At 41.4% G+C, this 20045-nt stretch overlaps 2 protein-coding genes across 4 annotated transcripts; one reads left to right on the top strand and one right to left on the bottom strand.

The window, feature by feature from the left end:
• Positions 1-1394: 1394 nt before the first annotated feature.
• ATP5F1C (ATP synthase F1 subunit gamma) lies at positions 1395-8700 on the bottom strand (the record flags this gene model as incomplete). Of its 2 annotated transcripts, XM_084205715.1 has the most annotated exons (10): positions 8597-8700; positions 7395-7429; positions 6343-6474; positions 5790-5994; positions 5219-5362; positions 4767-4831; positions 3991-4146; positions 2938-3034; positions 2094-2131; positions 1395-1533 (listed from the first exon to the last, which is right to left on the bottom strand). In XM_084205715.1, exons 1-9 carry the CDS (start codon positions 8638-8640, stop codon positions 2125-2127), a joined length of 885 nt encoding a protein of 294 aa, XP_084061841.1. In that variant the 5' UTR covers positions 8641-8700. The 2 variants fall into 2 exon arrangements, with proteins under 2 accessions (XP_084061841.1, XP_084061842.1); XM_084205716.1 differs by lacking the exons at positions 1395-1533; positions 2094-2131 and having other exon boundaries at positions 2934-3034.
• Positions 8701-8791: 91 nt separating this feature from the next.
• On the top strand, positions 8792-19041 carry KIN (Kin17 DNA and RNA binding protein). 2 transcript variants are annotated; one of them, XM_084206318.1, is made up of 13 exons: positions 8792-8913; positions 9474-9568; positions 10411-10454; positions 10584-10706; positions 11753-11934; positions 12820-12868; positions 13203-13260; positions 15243-15363; positions 15843-15893; positions 16271-16339; positions 16837-16936; positions 17192-17292; positions 18148-19041. In XM_084206318.1, exons 1-13 carry the CDS (start codon positions 8800-8802, stop codon positions 18208-18210), a joined length of 1170 nt encoding a protein of 389 aa, XP_084062444.1. In that variant the 5' UTR covers positions 8792-8799; the 3' UTR covers positions 18211-19041. The 2 variants fall into 2 exon arrangements, with proteins under 2 accessions (XP_084062444.1, XP_084062443.1); XM_084206317.1 differs by having other exon boundaries at positions 15240-15363.
• The last annotated feature ends 1004 nt before the right edge of the window (positions 19042-20045 follow it).

Raw genomic sequence — 20045 nt, 5'->3', positions numbered from 1 at the left:
CCCGTGCTTCTATGATGTCTATAAATAATCTCAGTATCTCTCAATAAATATAAATATCTCAATATATCTCGGAGACAGCTGTCAAGAGGATGGTGCCAGACTCAGAATTCTCAGTGATGCCCAGTGACAGGATGAGCAGCAATGGCCATAAACAAAACCACATCACAAGGAGTTTCACCTCAGCATGAGGAAGAACTTCCTTACACAGAGGGTGGCAGAGCACTGCAACAGGCTGCCCAGGAAGGTTTTTTTCCTCTTTTTTTTCTTCCCAGCTGGATGGAACACCAAATTGGCAGCAATGAGGGAAAAGTGTTTCTGGGTGAGTTGTTTAGTTGGGAAAAAAAAAAAAGGTAGGAAAAGGATGGAACTGTGGTGGCAAAAAGGATCCAGAAAGAAACAATATTTACAGTAACTGAGTGGTGTAGGAGGTGCAGGGAGGAGCAGCACAGCTCTTACTCAGTGGTGGCTGTGGAGATACACAAGAGCTACACTAAGAAGTTGCATGTAACTAATCAGAGCATGGACAGAACTGTAAATAACAGAACTCTTATGAAAACCTAATTAGTTCATAAAACCAAATTAGCACTTTGGCTTATGAGTAGTCTGTTGTATCAGTCACATTCACATCTCACATGTGCAGCCTGAAGAGCAGGACCTGGACCCCAAACAAAGTCCTGAAGCTCCTGGTTTGGCTAACAGATCAAGGTCCTGGGGGTGGTGCCCCTCAGGGCTCCCCACTGGGACCAGTGTGAGCTTCTCTGGGCATCCCGTGACAGGGCCTCACCCCCCCATGGTAAAGAATTTATTCCCAAAATCCAGCCCATCCCTGCCCTCCATCAGTCTAAAGCCATTGCCCCTTGTCCTGCTGTTCCATGCCCTTATCCAGAGTCCCTTCCCAGCTCCCCTGGAACCTTCTCCAGGCTGAGCAAAACTCTCAGGGTGTCTCCAAGCAGAGGTGCCCCAGCTCTCTGACATCTACATTTCTATACACACACTGACCATGCTAGAAACTGTGCATTCTAAATAACCTCTGTAGTGACCCACCTAATCACATCAGTTAATTTTAAAAATTCAACATCTGCAAACAGTAGCAATACAAAATTCAAATAAGAGAGATCAGTGTTCCAGCTGTGTGATGCAGAGGTTATTCCAGTCTCTTCCTTCAGCCCACAAGGCAGTGTACCTCCCAAAATAGATCACTTCATTTTCAGACAGGGTGAAGTCAGAAAATCTCTTCCACTCTTCAGAAGAAACATCCACTTACATGTTTCACATGGCAAATAAATTAAAAGTGTAGAGCACAGACATTTTAAAAATAAAGTTTCAAAGCACACCCAAGCCCAACCCAGATATTTAGACTCCAAGAGCATTTGCTCCACAGACAAGCAAAAGGATCTGTTTCATGGAGGTGGTTTATTTTAAGAATTTACAGATTTCTGGGTCTTTTCACTTCTTCACAAGATAACAGAGCAGTCTTGTCAACACAGACACGGGCAGGCTAAGCCACATATGCTCAGAAGAGCTCCTCTTCACCTGTAAGGAAGATTGAAACAAATTAAAACCCTTTCATCTATTTATGTATTGATTTTAAACTGCTATCTTCTCCAATTTGAATACTTCATTAATATTCCTTACCACCCCCCCAACTATTCATCAAATCTATTTTTTTCTTACATTTTAAATTTTGAAATTTTCCTTACATTTTACATTTTGAATATGTTCATGTTAGTACAGAAACCTCTTTAAGTATGTCTTATATACACACATTTTTAAGCAATTGCATTAAGTCAGGCCACTATGCAAAAATTCAAACACTAATTGCAAATGAATCCAGTAATAGAGAAAAAAACCCACAGAAAATTGTAATTCATCTGGGATTATGCTCCCATGGACATATTTTCCTTAAAATTACTGAAAATTAAGAACTCTTTGTCTGGACAAATTCAAACTAAAAATGTCCAATTTCACAGCTGTTTAGGAAGAAAAGTTTCTGTCTGACCAAGATCACTCAATTCTGTCTTCCTCATCTGATTCCATATTTTCTGTGTTAATTCATTTCAAAACACAATCCAGTTTCTATGACATAACTTTACCTCTTGGGTTTGGCTGAACCGCTTTTTCCGATTAATCCCTGGTTAAGGTATTATGAGAAAAAACAAAACAAGCAGGTTAGGAAGCAACTCATGCAAATTCAGGCAAAACTGCACAGATTTATGACCACAAATGTATTGTGAGGAGCACAATACAGCACCAAAATCATATAAAGTACATATTCCAGGCATTCTGTCAATACACAGGATATGAACACATGTATTTCCATACAGAGCACAAATTTTTAACTGTTACAGTAATACACATGAGCTACATGCAGTTACAAATTGTGGTCTGAGCCCACACATTTGTAACCTGCAGCACACACCTGCACAAAACCTCATCCTCAGGCAAACAAGCAAAATGCTGAACTTCAAGTAAAATACATACTCTATATGAAAATATTCTGGAAATTCCCTCCTTGCAAACCCAGCCCCAAACTCTCAGCTTTTGAACACCTGATTTATCCAAAAGCATTTCAGTCATTTGCTCTCCCCCACTCAACACTGCTGGGCTATTTGACCAGGCAAAGTAGGAAATGTCCAGGTAAAAGGGAGGAGAGGGGAAAGCCACCAAAGGCCAGGAGGAAAACCCTCACCTCTTCAGGCAAGGATGCATGGTGAGGCTGAAGATCTATTTTACCAGCTTTTAAACTGTATTTGATCAGAAAAAACTGCCAAACTTCGCTCTGGTTAGTAGAGCTGCGCAAGCTGAAAAGCTTGGGAGCCATGCCAAGGACTGCCTTCCCTCTGGTTTTAGGGCCCACAATCCCAAAGCTTGCCTTTACCCTGGCACACAAGCAGCACATGACTGCAGGAGCTCCTGCACCTTCACACAAATACTCACAGAGCAGCAGCACCAGAGATGATCTCAATGAGCTCCTTGGTGATGACGGCTTGACGGGTGCGGTTGAAGGTCAAGGTCAGCTTGTCAATCATCTCAGCTGCAATAAGGCAAGGTTGGAGTTTAAACACAAAATCAGTGCATAAATGTGTATAAATGCACATACAGAGAAGCTGCATGGGCACAATATCCAACTCTCTTGTAAACTACTGCAAATACCAAGAGGTTTAGTGCACCTGACATTTTTTCCCTACAGGTAATATTACCAGTAAACCATCTAGAAACATGAGAATCCAGCTGGTCAGTTAAACATCTGCAGAATGGCTGGCAGACTTGTAAATACTAGGCATGACATAGCTTATTTTAACATAACACAGGCATCATTAGCTTTGAAATTAGATTTCACTGTCAAGTAACTGCATTGTTCTTTCCTTCAAGTTGTGGCCAAAGGAGACAGATTTTTCTCAATTATTTTTTTCTCAATTATTTCTAAACACAGCAGGTATCACCTCTTCATCTCAAGCTGGTCATGAGAGCCATGCCTACGACTGCAGGCAGCCCAGCTGCACATCACATCAGCTTCACACAATCACCAGTATCCTTCCAAAGCATCCTTACATATTCTCTACTTGCTCCATGACAGGTGGTTATTTAACTATTGTTCAAGTTTTCCCACCTTTAAATTGCACTGCACTAATTATATTTGGTGAAGGAGCAAGTATAGATTTATAAAAATTCAGGAAATCCTCAGAGCAGCCCCATGAAAGGAGCATAGAGAATATTTAGCCATTACATGATTAGTTTAGTATTTCATATGCCTTTTAAATAATCTGTTATTTCACTTCCAGTCCTAGGCCTGTTTCTTGGCAGCAATCCCTCTTTCCAGGTACTAAATACAGTTCATGTTTGAAACAAAATCTGTTGAACTGGCCCAAAAAAACAACTCAAAAGTGGAATTAAGATAGGAAACAGGTGATTTTTGAAGAACTACACAAAGGAAGGTCAGCACTTTCCTGCTAAACAACTGAAGTCCTGAAAAGCCAGGGAGTAGCTTACAAGCATTCTTGCTAGCGTTGTCCATGGCAGTCATCCTGGCACTCTGCTCGCTGGTGGTGGATTCTTTCAGGGAGTAGTACAGAATGTTTGCTAGCGTGAACTCCTGGTAGTTTCTCAGCACATCAGCATCAATATCATCATAGATACTTAGGCTTTCTGCAAAACATGTAGGAGCAGGCTTAGACACATCCAAGATTTACTACTTCCAGCAAAATACAATGACATGGAGAAGTTTACTTGGCTGGGCTGTTTCAATACTTAAGGCAGCACAGAGGGATTTCCTGAACAGATTATGTGTACCCTCAAAATCTCTATGTTAGTTATAATTCTGTTAACTATTTTATATGTTTTAATTCAATTTAATATTAGAAAGTCAGACCAAAGCAAAATACACTATTGCCCTATTATGTATAACCTTCCCAAACAATGCTGCAGAAACATTCTGGGGTATTTTTAGTGAGCAGTGAAAAGTTACTCACTACTCAGGCTATTCAGTGATGAAAATTTTGGAACTGACAGAATTTACATATGCACAAATCTTGCTTGAAACAGAATCTCAAACCAGAATTAGTATCACCTTTCCTTTTAACCTTCTTGCCCCACAGCACCTTTGTGAGCCAGACTTGGACTGATCTTGGCCAAGATAAAACCATCTGTTAAACTATGATACAAGCACTGCGATAATAAGATGTTTTAATACCATATTCCAATTTTCAGAGTGCTTTTCTTGTGATTTACCACTGCATGTAACTGGTGGTTTCTAGCTCCCTACTTACCAGAGCCAGCCACAGTTTCAAAGGAGAAGATTGGTTTTTCATCAGTCTTGTAAGAAATGACAGACCTGTACAAAAAGAGCAAAATAGGCTCTTCAGTTCAACCAACTCTAAACTCAATGGCTCAAATCAAACTAGAATAGACAACTTCTGGCTTTCCAATGCCACAAAGTTTTGTGATAACCCTGATGAAAAGATCTTGGATACCACGTGGATATAATGATGTATTGACTGTAAATGTAACATCTATACAGAAGCTAAAAGGGAGTTCCAACTCCAGCTACTAGAAAAAACAGCCCAGTTCTTGACACACAGCAAAATCAAGAAGTGAATATGCCAAATATTCACTTCCAGTTTTCAGTTATATTCATTTTTCATACAACTTCATTGGGCCAATATGCTCTTTGAAGCATTCTGGCCAGTATTTTTCCAGTGACGTTTCAGTTCAACCTTACCTGAACCGATTGTAGATGACAGAGCCTTCATCAAATTCATACCCAGAGTTTAACAGCTCTAGAGCAATGGCTGAAGCATCTCCAAAGCTCGGAGGTCTCCGTCCCACCTCTTTGAATGTCAGCAGGAAATAGTTACCATGTGTCCTGCAGCAATAACAAACCTGTGTTAGAAACAAGTGGATGCTCTGAAGTACAATGAGCAGCAAGACTTACTAGAAGTAACTGACTGTAACTTAGGAGTGTGCAGAATGAAACATTTTATTGAATTAGGGTCTGAAAGAAATTTTGCCTTTAGATAAATTGCCAGAGCTTCACAATTCACACGTGTATCACCAGTTGCCAGCTATCAGACATTTTTATTTCAAGAATATAATAGTGCTGTGTAGCAGTTTCCCAAATTGTGTATCAAAACCACTTTTTGGGTATTTGCAGATTTTTTTACAGGAACTTGAATTTAACACAGTTCCCTTAAATGCAATTTCCTGCCAATGGCACACAATCTTACAGTCCTGTAATTTCTACCACAGAAAACACAACTCCAAACTGAACTTTTGGGCCCCATCCTTTTTACCTTTGAAGCAGGCCTCTGATCTTGTCACCTACTCCAACCACCATAACCTCTTTCCCTGCATTTGAGAGGTTGGTAATCTCATTCTTCAGGGTTTTAGCAATAGATGTATGGATAGCACCACACAGGCCTCGGTCAGAGGACACACCAATGAGGAGGTGCTTCTTCTTGTCCTCAGGTGCCTTTATTTCTGCTTTCTCATAAAGAGCTGAAAAAAAAAGATCAAAAAGGTTTTTCAAGGATGCCCAAAAAGCAAGTAAGTAATAAAAAATGCTCTGAATTATTCTAACTAAAATCAATACCAAAGGGGCTCCAGATCTCAGCCAGATTAATCTTATCTCCTTTGCAATTGTTCCAAGCTTGCACATGGTCAGACCAGATGTGAGCAAGAAACAATTCAAAGCCAGTCACAGCTCTGATCAGATCAGTGAAGTTCATTGTGCAAACTCTTTTGGAAACAGACTGCTGGAAGGTTAAAAAGCCTTGGCAGTTTATCACCAGTATGAAAACCTCCTCTTCTGCTCCCCCATGACTAAGTGCAAGATCTTTCTCTCACATAGAGCTCCTGTTCCATAGACCCTTGCAGGCTTCAGCTCCCTCTCAGCTCTTGCATATTTGGCTGCAGACACCATCTTCATGGACTTGGTGATCTTCTGGATGTTCTTGATGGACTTCAAACGCCTGGTGACTGCAAGGTTAAGAGTTCTAGGTCACAGACTGTACTGGGCATAATGACTCAAACCCAAACAACAAAATGCCAGCAAAAGCCATCCAAAAATATTTTGCCATGCTCCTCAAAGAAGAAGAAATAAATAAACAAACAGTGCACAAATAAACCTCATAAAAGACCTATGGTATTTGCAGTAAGGGTATTTGCAGTAAAAACATAGCTAACACGAATTCATCTTTAAAACAGAGACATTATTTCTTTTAGACATCATAACATTAATTTAATATTTATCCCAACATGAAGTCTATTTATTATTCTCTTTGCTTTCAAATCTATCTGTTTCACAAATATATTATTTGAGGTATAATGTCATCTTTCACAGATGACAAGCAGAGGAAACAAACAAAAAAGTCCCCATAGTGTGAAGACAGAGTAAATTTCCTCCTCTATTTAGACTGTGGTAAAATGACATCTATAAAAACACTAATGGAAAAAGAAACCAAAACAGGAATCCCATTGCCAAGCACAATTCCAAGGCAATATCCCTGTATAAGAACTATGAGAGATGGCCTAAGGAAGCATTATCACACTAAAACCATTCAGTCAATCCTTTTTCCCCCCAAATGCTTCATAAAAGCACAAGAAAATAAACATAAGAGAAACTAAGGTAACTCTTAGAGGTGAGCAGAAATCTGGTTTAGCACATATGACGAAATTATCTTTTAAATGTATTTGAGTAAAACAATATAAAGACATCTAAATTACTGCTAAAACCACTCCTGAAGGACACTTGTTTAATGTAATTAGTACTGCAGGCCTATATATTGTTATGTATCACAATAATTTTACCCAACAGAGGCTAAACAGAATTATATTTTAACACATGGTTTTCCTGCAACATTCTCCCTCTCTCAAAAACAGACAAAACCTTTACTTACTATCTTTTAGCGTTGCCATATTCCTGACTTGGCCCCTGAAAAGGAATGCAGGAGAAATTAGGATAATTCACTAGCTCTCCAGCAAACCAACACCTGCCACGGGCAAGTCCATTCAAAGTGATGAAAATTCAAAGATTTGCTGTTTCTTAAAAAAGATCTGTGACAGAGAGAAACCATTCTGACCTGTGGCTTGTATACACACCTTCATCCTTTCCTACCTGTATAATTTCACAGAATCAATTAGATTGAAAAGACCTCTGAGATCATCAAGTCCAACCTATGACCGAACACCACCTTATCAACTAAACCAATGAGTGCCACCATCCAGTCTTTCTTCAGACACCTCCAAGGACGGCGACTCCTCAACCTCCCTGGGCAGCCCATTCCAATGCTTAATTACACTTTCTGTGAAGAAATTACCTCTAATGTACAACCTAAACCTGTATAATCATGTCCTGCCGCTGGCTGCCCGGCAGAAGAGGCCAACTCCCACCTGACTGCACTCTACTGTCAGGGAGTTGCAGAGTGATAAGGTCACCCCGAGCTTCCTTTTCTCCAGGCTGAGCTCCCCGGGCTGCTCTTCAGAGGGCTTGGGCTCCTTCCCCAGTCCCACTGCCCTTCTCCGGACTCGCTCCAGCACCTCAGTGTCCTCCCTGAACCGAGGGCCCCGAACCGGCCCAGGACTCGAGGCTAGCGGTGCCGAGCACAGAGAAAGGTTTAACGCGTTACCCACCGCCTTGGCTAATGGCACGGGGCAAACGAGGGCATTAGAAGGACAAATTAGAAATAAAAAATAATTTTAAACAAAACTTCATGCAACGCAATCCGTTTCTAAAGACTATTAAATGGTGAAGCCTGGGAGGCTGCACCATTTCCTGGCCAGAGCAGGGTCTCCTGCCATCTACAAACCTGTCCTTTAACCCTTGCCTGTCCCATTCACCCACCTCGACCGAGCGCTCCCACCCATCGAGGACGGACCCTCCATCCCTGCGGGTCCCCGCTGCCCTCATCTCCCGGTACCCGCTCCGCCACCACCCCTCAGAGCCCACAGCCCCTCACGGGCCGCCCGCGGCCGCGACCCCGCCGCCCCCAGGCGCCGCAGGGCCGAAGGAAGCCATCCCCCCCTCACCCCGCAGAGCCGTCCCGGCCATCGGGACGCGTTTCCCCGTCCCCTCAGAGCCCGTCCCAGCCCGTGCCGGTACCATTGCGGCTGGACCAGCGCGACCGCGGCGCCCCGGGCGAACATGGCGGCGCCTCCACCACAGCCCCGCTGAAGGTCAGCGCGGCCGCACCGCGCCTGCGCCGCCCGCCGGGATCCGCTTCCAGGGCGCCGCCGCCATTTCCGGAGGGGGCGGGATCGGGAGCGGCGCCGGGTCGGGAGAGGGAGCGAGATCGGGTCGGCATCATGGGCAAGTCGGATTTCCTCAGCCCCAAGGCCATCGCCAACCGCATCAAGTCCAAGGGGCTACAGAAGCTGCGGTGGTACTGCCAGATGTGCCAGAAGCAGTGCCGCGACGAGGTAACTGAGGGCGCGCTGGGGTCCCCGGTCCTTCGGGCGGCTCCGGTCTCCTCTCTCGGTCTAAGCACGCCCAGTCCCGGGTTATCCCGGGGTCAGGTCCCCTTGGCCGGGGTCAGCTCTTGTGACAGCTCCGATCTCATGGAATCACGGGATGGTTTGGGTTGCGAGGACCTTAAAGATCATCCGCTTCCAATCCCCTGCCATGGCAGGGACGCCTTCCACTGCCCCAGGATGCTTCAAGCCCCGTCCAGCCTGGCCTGGGACACTTCCAGGGATCCAGGGGCAGCCACAGCCTCTCTGGGCAACCTGTGCCAGGGCCCCACAGCCCTCACAGGGAATAATTTCTTCCCAATATCTTATCTAACCGTACCCTCCATCAGTTTAAAGTCACTGTCCCTTGTCCTATCAATCCTGTCAATGTCCACAGTGCTATCGAGGGGAACATTATGGGAGCCGCGATCACACCTGTAGGATTTTATTTGTAGGATTTTATTACTCTTCATCTGTGAGTGTTGCAAATTGAGACAAAGACAAGCCAAGTATTTATTTCTGCTTTATAGAATGGCTTCAAGTGTCATTGCATGTCTGAGTCCCACCAGAGGCAGTTGCTGCTGGCTTCTGAAAATCCTCAGCAATTCATGGATTACTTCTCTGAGTAAGTTTTCTGTATATTCTTACCCGGATTTTCATGCTGGTATCCAATCTACACAGCCACACGCCTAAGGCCCAATAATGTCCCCTTGAAGACACTTTATTGTGATACATGTTAGTGTAAGCTCTTCTTGTAATGGAAATTTAGGCAATGCCACCTTTAAACTTTAGGTAGGAGATTTCAAGAAGCCATGATTTTAGTAAAATTTGACAGTTTTGACTCATGTTTTAATCCTGTTGCTCTGTGTTACAAATACATCACCTTTCTGTCCCCACTGAGTGACTGCCACACACACAAGCTAAAAGAGCCATAACAGAGAGAGAACACATTGGGGGAGGGACTGACATCCCCCAGCTTCTCCCAGGCCTTTGTCCAGCTGACTTATATTACAGCTGGGATGACTGGAGCTGTCCTCAGCACGAGTTTGAAGTGAGGCATTATGCTGCAGCCCTGGAATTAGCAGGGAGATGAGTGATCCATCTGCTCCATCCACTCCCCTGCCCTTTGTCCTGCCCTGTGCTCTGTGTCAGTCAGCCTGGGAAGACACCTGGTAACCAAATGCCAGCACTTAGTGGGAGGTGTTGAGATTCCTTTGTTCCATTTTATCCCTTTGAGAGCCTGTTGCTCTCTTGGATATTTAAGGTGTGTGCATGTATCGTACTGTGTTTCATCCTGTATTTAATCCTGGTCTACTGAAAAAGAGAAATGTGTCTGAATATTGTCATGCTCAGCTCAAAAGAATAATCAGGTTTATACTGCTGATGTTTAATTGTTAATGACAACAGAAATTTGCTTCCTAGTTGTTAAAGTTTTACTAAAAATACTTTTTTTTTTTATTCCCTAAGGGAATTCCGAAATGATTTCCTAGAATTGCTCAGGAGGCGATTTGGTAAATATTTTGTTGTTTGTTTGTTTTTAGTATCTTTTGTTGGTTCAGTGCAAGCCACATAATAATAGCAGTACTACTACTACTACTACTACTACTAATAATAATAATAATAATAATTCTGTATTTTAGGAACAAAGAGAGTGCACAATAATATTGTGTACAATGAATACATCAGCCATCGAGAGCACATCCACATGAATGCCACACAGTGGGAAACACTGACTGATTTTACAAAATGGCTGGGGAGAGAAGGTGAGTGTACTTGCTCAGGGTTGGGAAGTCTTAAGATTATTGGGTAATTCAGTTCCTGACAATTGATCAGTAGATATTTATGTTAGTTCTTTTTCTTTCTTCCCCTCCCCTCCTGTGTATACATGAAAAGATTCCCAAATGTATTTCTGTGCTAACCATTAGGAGTTTGCCTTTGGAAAATGTCACAAGTCTGGGATGAGTACACCAGATGTGACCCTTTCCTTGTTTCATCTCCTGGTCTGTATTTACTGGATACATTGCTAAATTCTAAATCAGCTTCTAACAGTTGCCATTTAGAAGTTAGAGTTTCTTTCCACACCTGAGGAGAAGCAAGTAGCTATTTTTGTTGCTGGCCTAGTGGAAGGGTTAAAGCTGGAGATCTGCAGTTCTGTGTTTAGTGGGAGGAAGAGAGATTCAATGGCACTGTGGTGTGACAGTTTACTTTGGCTCTGGATGCCCCTGTTCTGCAGGATACATCCAGCAGCTACAGAGTGTTTGGAAAGTCACTCTAGCCAGAGTCAGTAACAATAGCACAGTGCTGCAATATTTCCTTTAGTACCATACTGTGAGTGTGTATCATTTATACATGTTAGATTTCTGTCATCTTCCTTGTTAAAACAATGGGAAGGAAACATTTTTTTCAATAAGGAAAGGATTGTAAAACACTTCATGCACTTTGTGATGTACACTGGCCTGTGTCCAAACAGATCTGGGCAGCTGAGGGCAGAAACACATGGTACAGATAATTCCAAGTCAGTTTTAGTAGCCCAGTAAGGAGTGTGTTGTCTCTGGTGAAATATCTACATTGCTACAGTGAACAAATTAATACAGTTTTATTTGTCCTTACTTTCTACATCTCATATAATTTTCTGCTGACAAATCTTATGGCTACTGCTTAGCTCTAATTGCAGTTCTGCTGTTCCTAAGGCCTGCCTTTTGCAGCTTTCCCCAAACCCTCTGATTTCAAGGATTCTCACAAACATGGACTAAAAATGATCTTGATATTGTTATTACTAACCTTCTTTTGTTTTGCCTTGACTTTTTAGGTCTTTGCAAGGTTGATGAGACCCCTAAAGGCTGGTACATTCAGTACATCGACAGGGACCCAGAGACAATTCGCAGGCAGCAGGAGCAGGAGAGGAAGAAGAAGCAGGACCTTGATGATGAGGAAAAAACTGCTAAATTCATTGAGCAACAAGTTAGAAGAGGTTTGGAGGGGAAAGAACTGGTGAGAAAAATTGCACTGTGTATGAACCTTCAGCTCAAAGCTCCTTGTTGTTAAGTCAGTGGGGAATTTGATGCTGCTGGAATCCTTGCATTGGTATTGCCTTTGCTTCCTAACTTGGAGTTACCTTGTACCCAGCTTGCAGTAGTAATAAGGAAGTAATAATTACTGCTCTTCAAGTGGTTAGGGATTTAAAAATCACTCTTGAATTTAGGAAGGTGGAGCAAACAACAATTAAGCTGCATGATGTCTTCATTTATGGTATTTCACAACTAATAGTGCTGCAGATAACAAGTACCTGGTGCACTAAGGAGGCTGAGATAAATAACCAGGGGGATCTGGCATAATCAAACTCACATAGTGAAAAGTTCTATTTTGGTGGTGCTGGTGTGGTTATTTGGGATCTGTTCACTTGGCATCATGCATGTTGCCTGGGGCTAAAATCTCCTGTTTGATCCTGGGTATTGATGGGTACATTTAAATCCAGTTGTAAACAATTACCTGCTTCTTAATTTAAAACTAATTGAAATTTAAATGGTCTGAGCCTTTGGTGCTGAAAAATTGGAAGGATACCAGAATTTCCTTCTTTGAGTTATCAGTCTGTCCAGAAACCAGTCAGATCATGCTGGTTCAGATAGAGAAAACTGCTGCAGCAAGGCCACTTGCCTTTTATGCTGGAATTGAGCAAGTTTAGGCAGCATCTCTGTTAATTGGAGAGTTTTGCACAGGAGCCTGTAATGAGGTGATGTTTTCTATTTTAATATTTTATGTATCCAGCCAGGTTGAATATTACAGAATATTACAGTAAAACTGATCTAATCAATAATTATGATATCTTGACTCAGTTTTCTGTTTGATTCTTTAAATGTGCTTTGTGTTTTTTGGTAGGAAATGCCAGTCTATACTGAACTGAATAGAGAAAACGAAGAAGAAAAAGGTAACTAGATTTTAATGGATGTAATTTTCTAGAACCTACTGGAGCTGATTTTGTAATTCACATGAAATGAGCATTGAAGCCTTCTTGGTGCTTCATAAAGTGAAGCTTCATAAAGTGCTTTGAGATCAGTTGTAAAGAGCACTGGAATGTGGAAATGCAGAGTATTTTGTATTACAAAGTTTAATTTACTTTAAAAGCTAAACCAAAATAGAGATTTTAAAATATTTTCAAATTTATGATTCTTTTCTATTTGCAGATTTTAAAAATTGTTAACATCCTTCAATGCAGTTATTTTTAAAGATAGAAATAGAGTAATGTCTCTTTATTTTTTTAGTTACATTTAATTTAAACAAAGGAGCAAGTACTTCAGTCGCAGCATCTTCTAAAACAAGGTGAGAAAAGAATTTAAGGCCAACCTTTACTGTTACAAAGCACTTCTATGACAGTGGCATTTGTATGAACAGGAAGCTTTGTCTTGTCCTGAAATATTTGGAGTCTAATCTCTCATCCTCTCTTGGTATTCAGAAGGGTGACTAGGTGACTTCATGGTTGGTTTTGTATTTAAAATGGATGAGTTGGGTGTATCTTAAATGTGAGCTGTGAGGAGCCTTCTTGAATTCTCTGTGCTTCATGGCAGATGCCCATAAAGTAATAGGCAGTCACAGGTTGCTCCATGGAGGGTGGGAAAGTGATCCAGCCAAAGCATTTGCAGTGATGCCATCCAGTCCCAGCTGCCTGCTATGAATGGATATTCCCGACTTGTTAATTTTGGTTTCTAAAAGGTTTGATTGCCTTGTCTAATTGGAGATAATACTTTCTTTGGTCATCGTTTAAGCAGCGAAATCTGCCTGAAATAAATCTTCCCAGAGCTCTAGAATTTAATTGTCATGGTGTAACCACAAGCAATGCAGGACAAAAGGGATCAATAATGCAAATAATACTGACTTACAGCAGCCTGGGGAACTGTTTGATGAGCAGTATATCTTCTCATGTAAGGCAATATTGTAATTAAATGTATTCCAGGTAAAAAGAAAGCTTTTCCCTCATCTCACTCAGCTCTTAGATAAGGTATCTGATGGGATATATGCCAGGCAGAAAATGAGACAGTAAAGCAGTTCTTTGCAATAATAGAGACAGATTGCAGGCTTTAAGGAAAACTTGTAAATTATCCCTAAGCATTGAGTTGTGCTTAAGATGGTTCTGAAACTTAATCCAGACTCTCACTTGAATAGTTTCAGTGAGGAATATTTCAGGTCCTTGCTAAAGTTCGGCCAAATGTGAAATCAAATATCAAGTAGTCTAATTTCTTCACAGCATATACAAAATACTTATCTGTAAACTTTGAAATGGTAGTGTAGTAAGTTCACTGGATATGTTTGTCATCTTAAATATGGACACTGCATAACATTGTTATGTTTTAATTGTATGTTGCCCTTTGTGAGATTTTTAAGTACTTGCTATTTGATTTGTGATTTAATGTGCATTTTTTTTTCTCAAACTCTATGATTATTCAGACTTCTTCTGAAATACACTTTTTCTCTTAAAGTTACTTCTACTGCAATTCCTGTCTCTTCATTCCTGTGGGGTATCTTCTCTGTGGGAGTATATCCAACATCCTCACCACAGGCAGAACATGCAATTTGTCCTAAGGCCACATTAATTATTGTATCACTGTTCACCTCAGAGCAGCTGCCTTCATCTTTTGGGTTGACACAATGCCTAAATTTTTTTACTCTATTCAAATGTCTGTTATAAAAATGGCTGAACTGAAGCTACCTGTGGGCAGTTCTTATTTAACCTAGATGTTCCCTCATTCCTGAGATGTAACTTTTTCTGCTGATTGCTCTTTATTTTCCACAGTTAGGGTATTTGCCTATTTTGAATATGGTTGTGAAGGTGACATTTGTTTGATGAGTGTGGAGTTCTTTCCTACAGATTCCAGGGTGTTTTCTCCCATTGCTAGATAGGCTCAATATCTCTGTCTGGAAGGAATTCTAGATATCTGCCCTATCTGAGAGTTCCTCTGTCCAGGTGGCTTCTCTAAAGTTCGTGCTTTCAAATTTGAAAACCTTATTTGCAGACCAGCTTTTGTCTTCTTTATTGAACTCAAGTCCTTGATCAACTTTTTGTTTGTGCAGTGGTGAGCTGGTCATGGGCTGTGTCCATTCTGCTGGACTGCCAGCAGTGACCCTCAGAGGACATGGAATTTGCACCCCAAGGAGACCAGTTGTAGAGGTGGAGCTGTGTAGGGTCTGCAGGGGGACTGGGACAACTGAAATCAAGTAGACCAGCACAACCAGTTCTTCAAATGCATCTTGGTAGAGATAAAAAATGTAAGATCTGCTGTGAAAACACCATCTTACTTTTCCAGCAGTGTCCTTGGACAGAATGCACTGAAGATGGTGGAGGGGGCAGTTAAAAGAAAAGAAGTAGCTCATAGCTCTGGTCAGTCCAAAGAGAAAAAGAAGAAATCTGCGCTGGATGAGATCATGGAGGTAATACTCATGTGGGATCTGTTTCTGTGTACCCCTATGCCTGTGACAGTGTCCCCTTCAGACCTTCAGTTCATAGGGAATTCCAGCTTTCACATCTTACCAGGCAAAATAATTTCATTTTCCCATAAAACTGGTTTCATTTCTTCATAAAACTGGCTGCCCAACTCTGCCTATTCCCCAGATGACTGAGGTGTTGGGAAGTAAAGGAATACAGATTTTGCAAGAGAAGAAAATACCTAGAAACACTTGCCAAAAAAAAAAAAAAAAAAACAAATCACCATCATTTTGTCATGAGTTCCTGGATTCATCAAATGGATTTATGAGGCAAGACTATACTGACTTACCCTAATTTAGGGTTTGGGGGTTTTCTTTGTTCCCCACATCACATGAGGCTGGTGCATTGGTTCAAAGCTGTTCAAAGGCATGGGAAAGCTGCAGTGGAAGGAAGAAGTAAATGGTGATTATTTGTTTTTCTTTAGCTTGAAGAGGAGAAGAAAAGAGCATCTCGAAGAGACTACTGGTTACAGCCAGTAAGTAACTTAAAAAGTGTTATTATACCAAATACAGCCAATTCTGCATTTCTAAACCATTGTTGATTAGGTTAAAGATCCAAGAGCATACTGCAGACTAAATTCACAGTTGTTTTCCCTTTCCTGCTCCTGACCCATTGTGGGCTGTCACATTAGACTGTGAATTCAAGTATAATTGTATTTGTCAAAGAAACCCAAAGTAGTCTTGAGAGACTGGCTACTTTGAGCCAGTAATTTGACAGATACACGAATTCCTGAAAGCCACATCTTTACTATTGTTGCTTCCTGCACTGTACTGTGCTATTAATTTAGATTGTAGAGTTGTTTGCATGTTTTGGCACTTTATTTTATTTTTTCTCTCCTTTCAAATCTCCCAGGAAATCATTGTAAAAATTGTAACAAAAAAGCTTGGAGAGAAATACCACAAGAAGAAGGCAGTTGTTAAGGTAAGGTGGGCCATGGGGAGCACTGGTTTGGCTTTTCTGGAAGATGATTTAGGAAGATTTGTTTCATTGTTCAGCCTTAAGACAACACGGTTGAGGACTGAAATGTCACTTCACCTGCATTGGGACTTATTCTGGACAGGCAGTGAGCCTCTGAATTGATTTTAAGGGCATCTATTCAATAATCTTTTCTTAAGCACGGCTTTGTCCTCTGTATTGTCCCTATTACCACATCCATCTTGGAGAATAATCCCTGTATCCATGGGATGTGACAACAGCAGTGCAGTTGGATTTTAACCCAAGACTAGTTAGTTCTGTACTAGTATTTTAAGCTGCAGGATCTCATTTGCACACAAAATCTCCAGGCTGGAGCCCTTGCATTTTGTTGGTTTTGAAAATGGGGAATTGGAGAGTCACAATGCCAAAGTTTGTTAACGTTGAAATGTAAATTTAGAGAAAAATGTTTGGTATTTCTGATTGGCCTCTGCCTTTCAAAACAGGAAGTGATTGACAAATACACAGCAGTTGTGAAGGTGATTGACTCTGGGGACAAGCTGAAGCTCGATCAGACACATCTAGAAACTGTAATACCAGCACCAGGTACAGCTGTTTCCTTCTGTTTTCAGCTTGCCACTGCTAACTTATATTTCAGTTCTTTTAAACTATAATTCATCCACTTGAAAGTACCATAACCTTTCCTGAAAAGACAGGCTGAGAGAGTTGGGGTTGATCAGCCTCTGAAGACCTTAGAGCACCTTCAAATACTTAAAGGGAGTTTATAAGAAAGATGGGGAAGAACTTTTCAGCAGAAGTTTGGAACCCTGTTGTCTAGTTCTCTTCCTATTTTTATTTCAGGCAAGAAAGTGATGGTATTAAATGGTGGGTACAGGGGAAATGAAGGCATTTTGGAGTCCATCAATGAGAAGAGGTTTTCAGTGACAATAACCATTGACTCAGTAAGTATCAAACTCGTCTCTTGTTTGCAGAGAGCTTTCCATCTGTACATGGAGAGCTTTCACAAAGAACCATGTTATCCTTATTCCTGCTTTACAGGTGGGATTTGTAGTGTGCAAAGTTCTGGAGATACCCCCCACCTATCAACAGCCACATATTCCCACCTATCACAGGCTTATTCTTTGCTGTTTGCAGAGAATCTTCAAAAAGATTATAGGGTGCTGAATTTAGCAAGTTTTGAACTTGCAAGAGATTTGGAAAATATTTTGTGTGTTTGTTTTGAACATGGTTGTTGTGGTGCTGTTTTGTGGGAAGGTAAAAAATGCAAAATATGCAAGGATGTGAATTTTCTCCTGCCTTTCCAGACTGAATGTGGGGCTTTATGTGCTCATTTGTTGTCTTGTTTATGGTTAACAGTTATGGTTAACAATCAGTCCATGCCACCATGTCTGTGTGGCTCTTTCTTTGTTCTGCTCTGCAAAACCAATCTTTAAACTGATTGATAAAGCACAGATGATACTGGCTCAAAGTCAAACTTCTTAAAGACAGCTTGCAATTCAAAGAAGGGCTGCACAAACTCAGCCCAGGCTGTATTCTGGGGGATTTGGGAAGAGACTGTGCAGATGCCCTGATGAGAGGAGGAACTTTGGTACTAAAAGCAAACTGAAAGTGAAAGGATTTCTGGGATGGTGTTGAGGCCCTGTCACATTCTCTGGTCAGGCTGAAAATTATGAATCAAGGAACATTGTATTATGAACAAATCCCCTTTACCTCTCCTACTATAATCTCCCTGTTGGAAATTCAAGAAACAAACAATTTTATGTTGTGATGTTATTTTTTTTTCTGTCATTCTCCAGGGACCTTTAAAAGGGCGCAGAGTCGAAGATATCCAGTATGAAGACGTCTCCAAACTTGCCTGAGGTGCTAAATCATACATCAGAGAAGATTTTGGTTCTCAAAACCTTCTTTCTGACATCTTTCAGGCAGACACAAGACTCTACCATGTCAGGGTTTTAATTGTGTGTATATGTATTTATAATGTATATAGACATTAAAAAACAGCAAACTTGATTTATTTAAAGATAGCTATTGATTTGTTACATAAAATGTTTATGGAAATACTATCAGTGGAAATTTTTCATCTGATTTTATATCAAAGTTAAAATAGTTGATTAAATTTCCTTTTGTAAAATGTAGCAGAGATGTGAAAACTGGAGTATGTGGGCAGGTCCTGAAGAGAGAATTACCTGCAGGGAGGCAGTGTGTGTTGGAGCCAGTGGAGTTTTAACAACACACTTCTCAATCCAGAGCCAAAACTGGACTTCTGAGTGCATGAACAAGGCATGGGATTGAGGGAGTAGCAGGAAGATTCCAGTGCTGCAAGGGGTTATTTCCTGGATGCTGTAAGAATGCTCTGGTTTATTATGTGCAGTCACCAGTGTATTTTTGATCAGCACATCAGTGATAGTAGAATGCAAGTCATTATTCCTCCAGCAGGTTTGTCAGGGCTCCTGATAATACTGATATGGAATTTATCTTCATATGGACTCTATATGGAGCTGCTCCATGGATGTTACTTGTGAAATGTCTTGGGATGCCAGCTGAAGCTTGGGCAGATATGAATTGGGGGTTGCTCCTTTGGTTTTCCAAAGCCTTTTTCCTTTCTTCCATTGTTGCTCTGCTACATGAGTAATGTTACTCATGCTAAATGATATAGCATTACTTGTTTTATTTTTTTAAAACTGTCACATTTTGTACAATGTTTAATTTCTAAGGCACTTCAGGAATAAACAGACACCTTTCTTAGACCAGTGTGTTTCTTACCAACCTTTCCAATGCTGTTAATTAAAGTCCACCAGAGAGCACAGTGAAGTGCTGGGTTGGTGCACCACAATATTTTGGTAAAAAAACCCCAAACTTGTGGGTGATCCTGGACAAACTAAACCCATCCACCTGACAGCTGTGTGTCTCTGGAACCTTTTCCCTTTCCTTGCCTCAAAAGGTTGATTTGTGGTTTCCAGGGGAAAACTGCACAAACCTGGAAGTCTGCAGAGGTTTAATGAAAGACCTGCTGTCTGAGGTAGCCTGGAACAACCTCACACAGGACATCCTGTCCTGTTTCATCCTGCCCGAAAACTGTCAAGCATAAAGAGTGGAGACTTATGAGAACTGGAGGCACAAACCCTTGTCTGTAAATTCAGGCTCTTTGTGCAGCCTGGCCTGTGTAAACAGCACTTCCCTCTCCCAGAGAACAGGTAGTGAGAGAGAAGAGGTTTGTGGGTGGGTAATGAGGGCAAGTGATAGAAGAGAGCAACTTCTGTATCACTGAAAATAATTACACTTGACATTCTGCAAGCTGATGAATTAGAGTAAATAGAGTAGACAAGGTATAAGTTGTGTAGAGAAGACCAGAGAGTGGTGTCTCACTGAAGTGGCTGTTGCAGGATGTTGTGGAGGCCAGAACTGATGGGTGAGTTGAAAGAAGCAATAAATGGTTTGTAGGAGTTGCTGACACTTCCAAGAGGAACTTTGAAGAGGCATTTCAAAACCACATTGGTCCTGACACAGCTGCAAGAAAGATCCTGTACCAGCTTTTAGTGTCTAAGTGAAGGAAACCCAAGTTGGGAAGGGCAAGGAGACTACTTGAGTTCCTTTCCTAAATTATGGATGCTGAAAAGAATAAGGCCAATGTGTTTTAATAAGGTGTTCAAAGAGCAGAGTTTTAAATCCAGCTTTTGGTACACACAGGTATATT

The sequence above is a fragment of the Fringilla coelebs genome (genome assembly GCF_963513975.1).
Source record: "Fringilla coelebs genome assembly, chromosome: 5".
Lineage (NCBI taxonomy): Eukaryota > Metazoa > Chordata > Aves > Passeriformes > Fringillidae > Fringilla > Fringilla coelebs.
The sequence above is the reverse complement of the archived record's forward strand: the minus strand, read 5'-3'. Positions and strand labels throughout refer to the sequence as shown.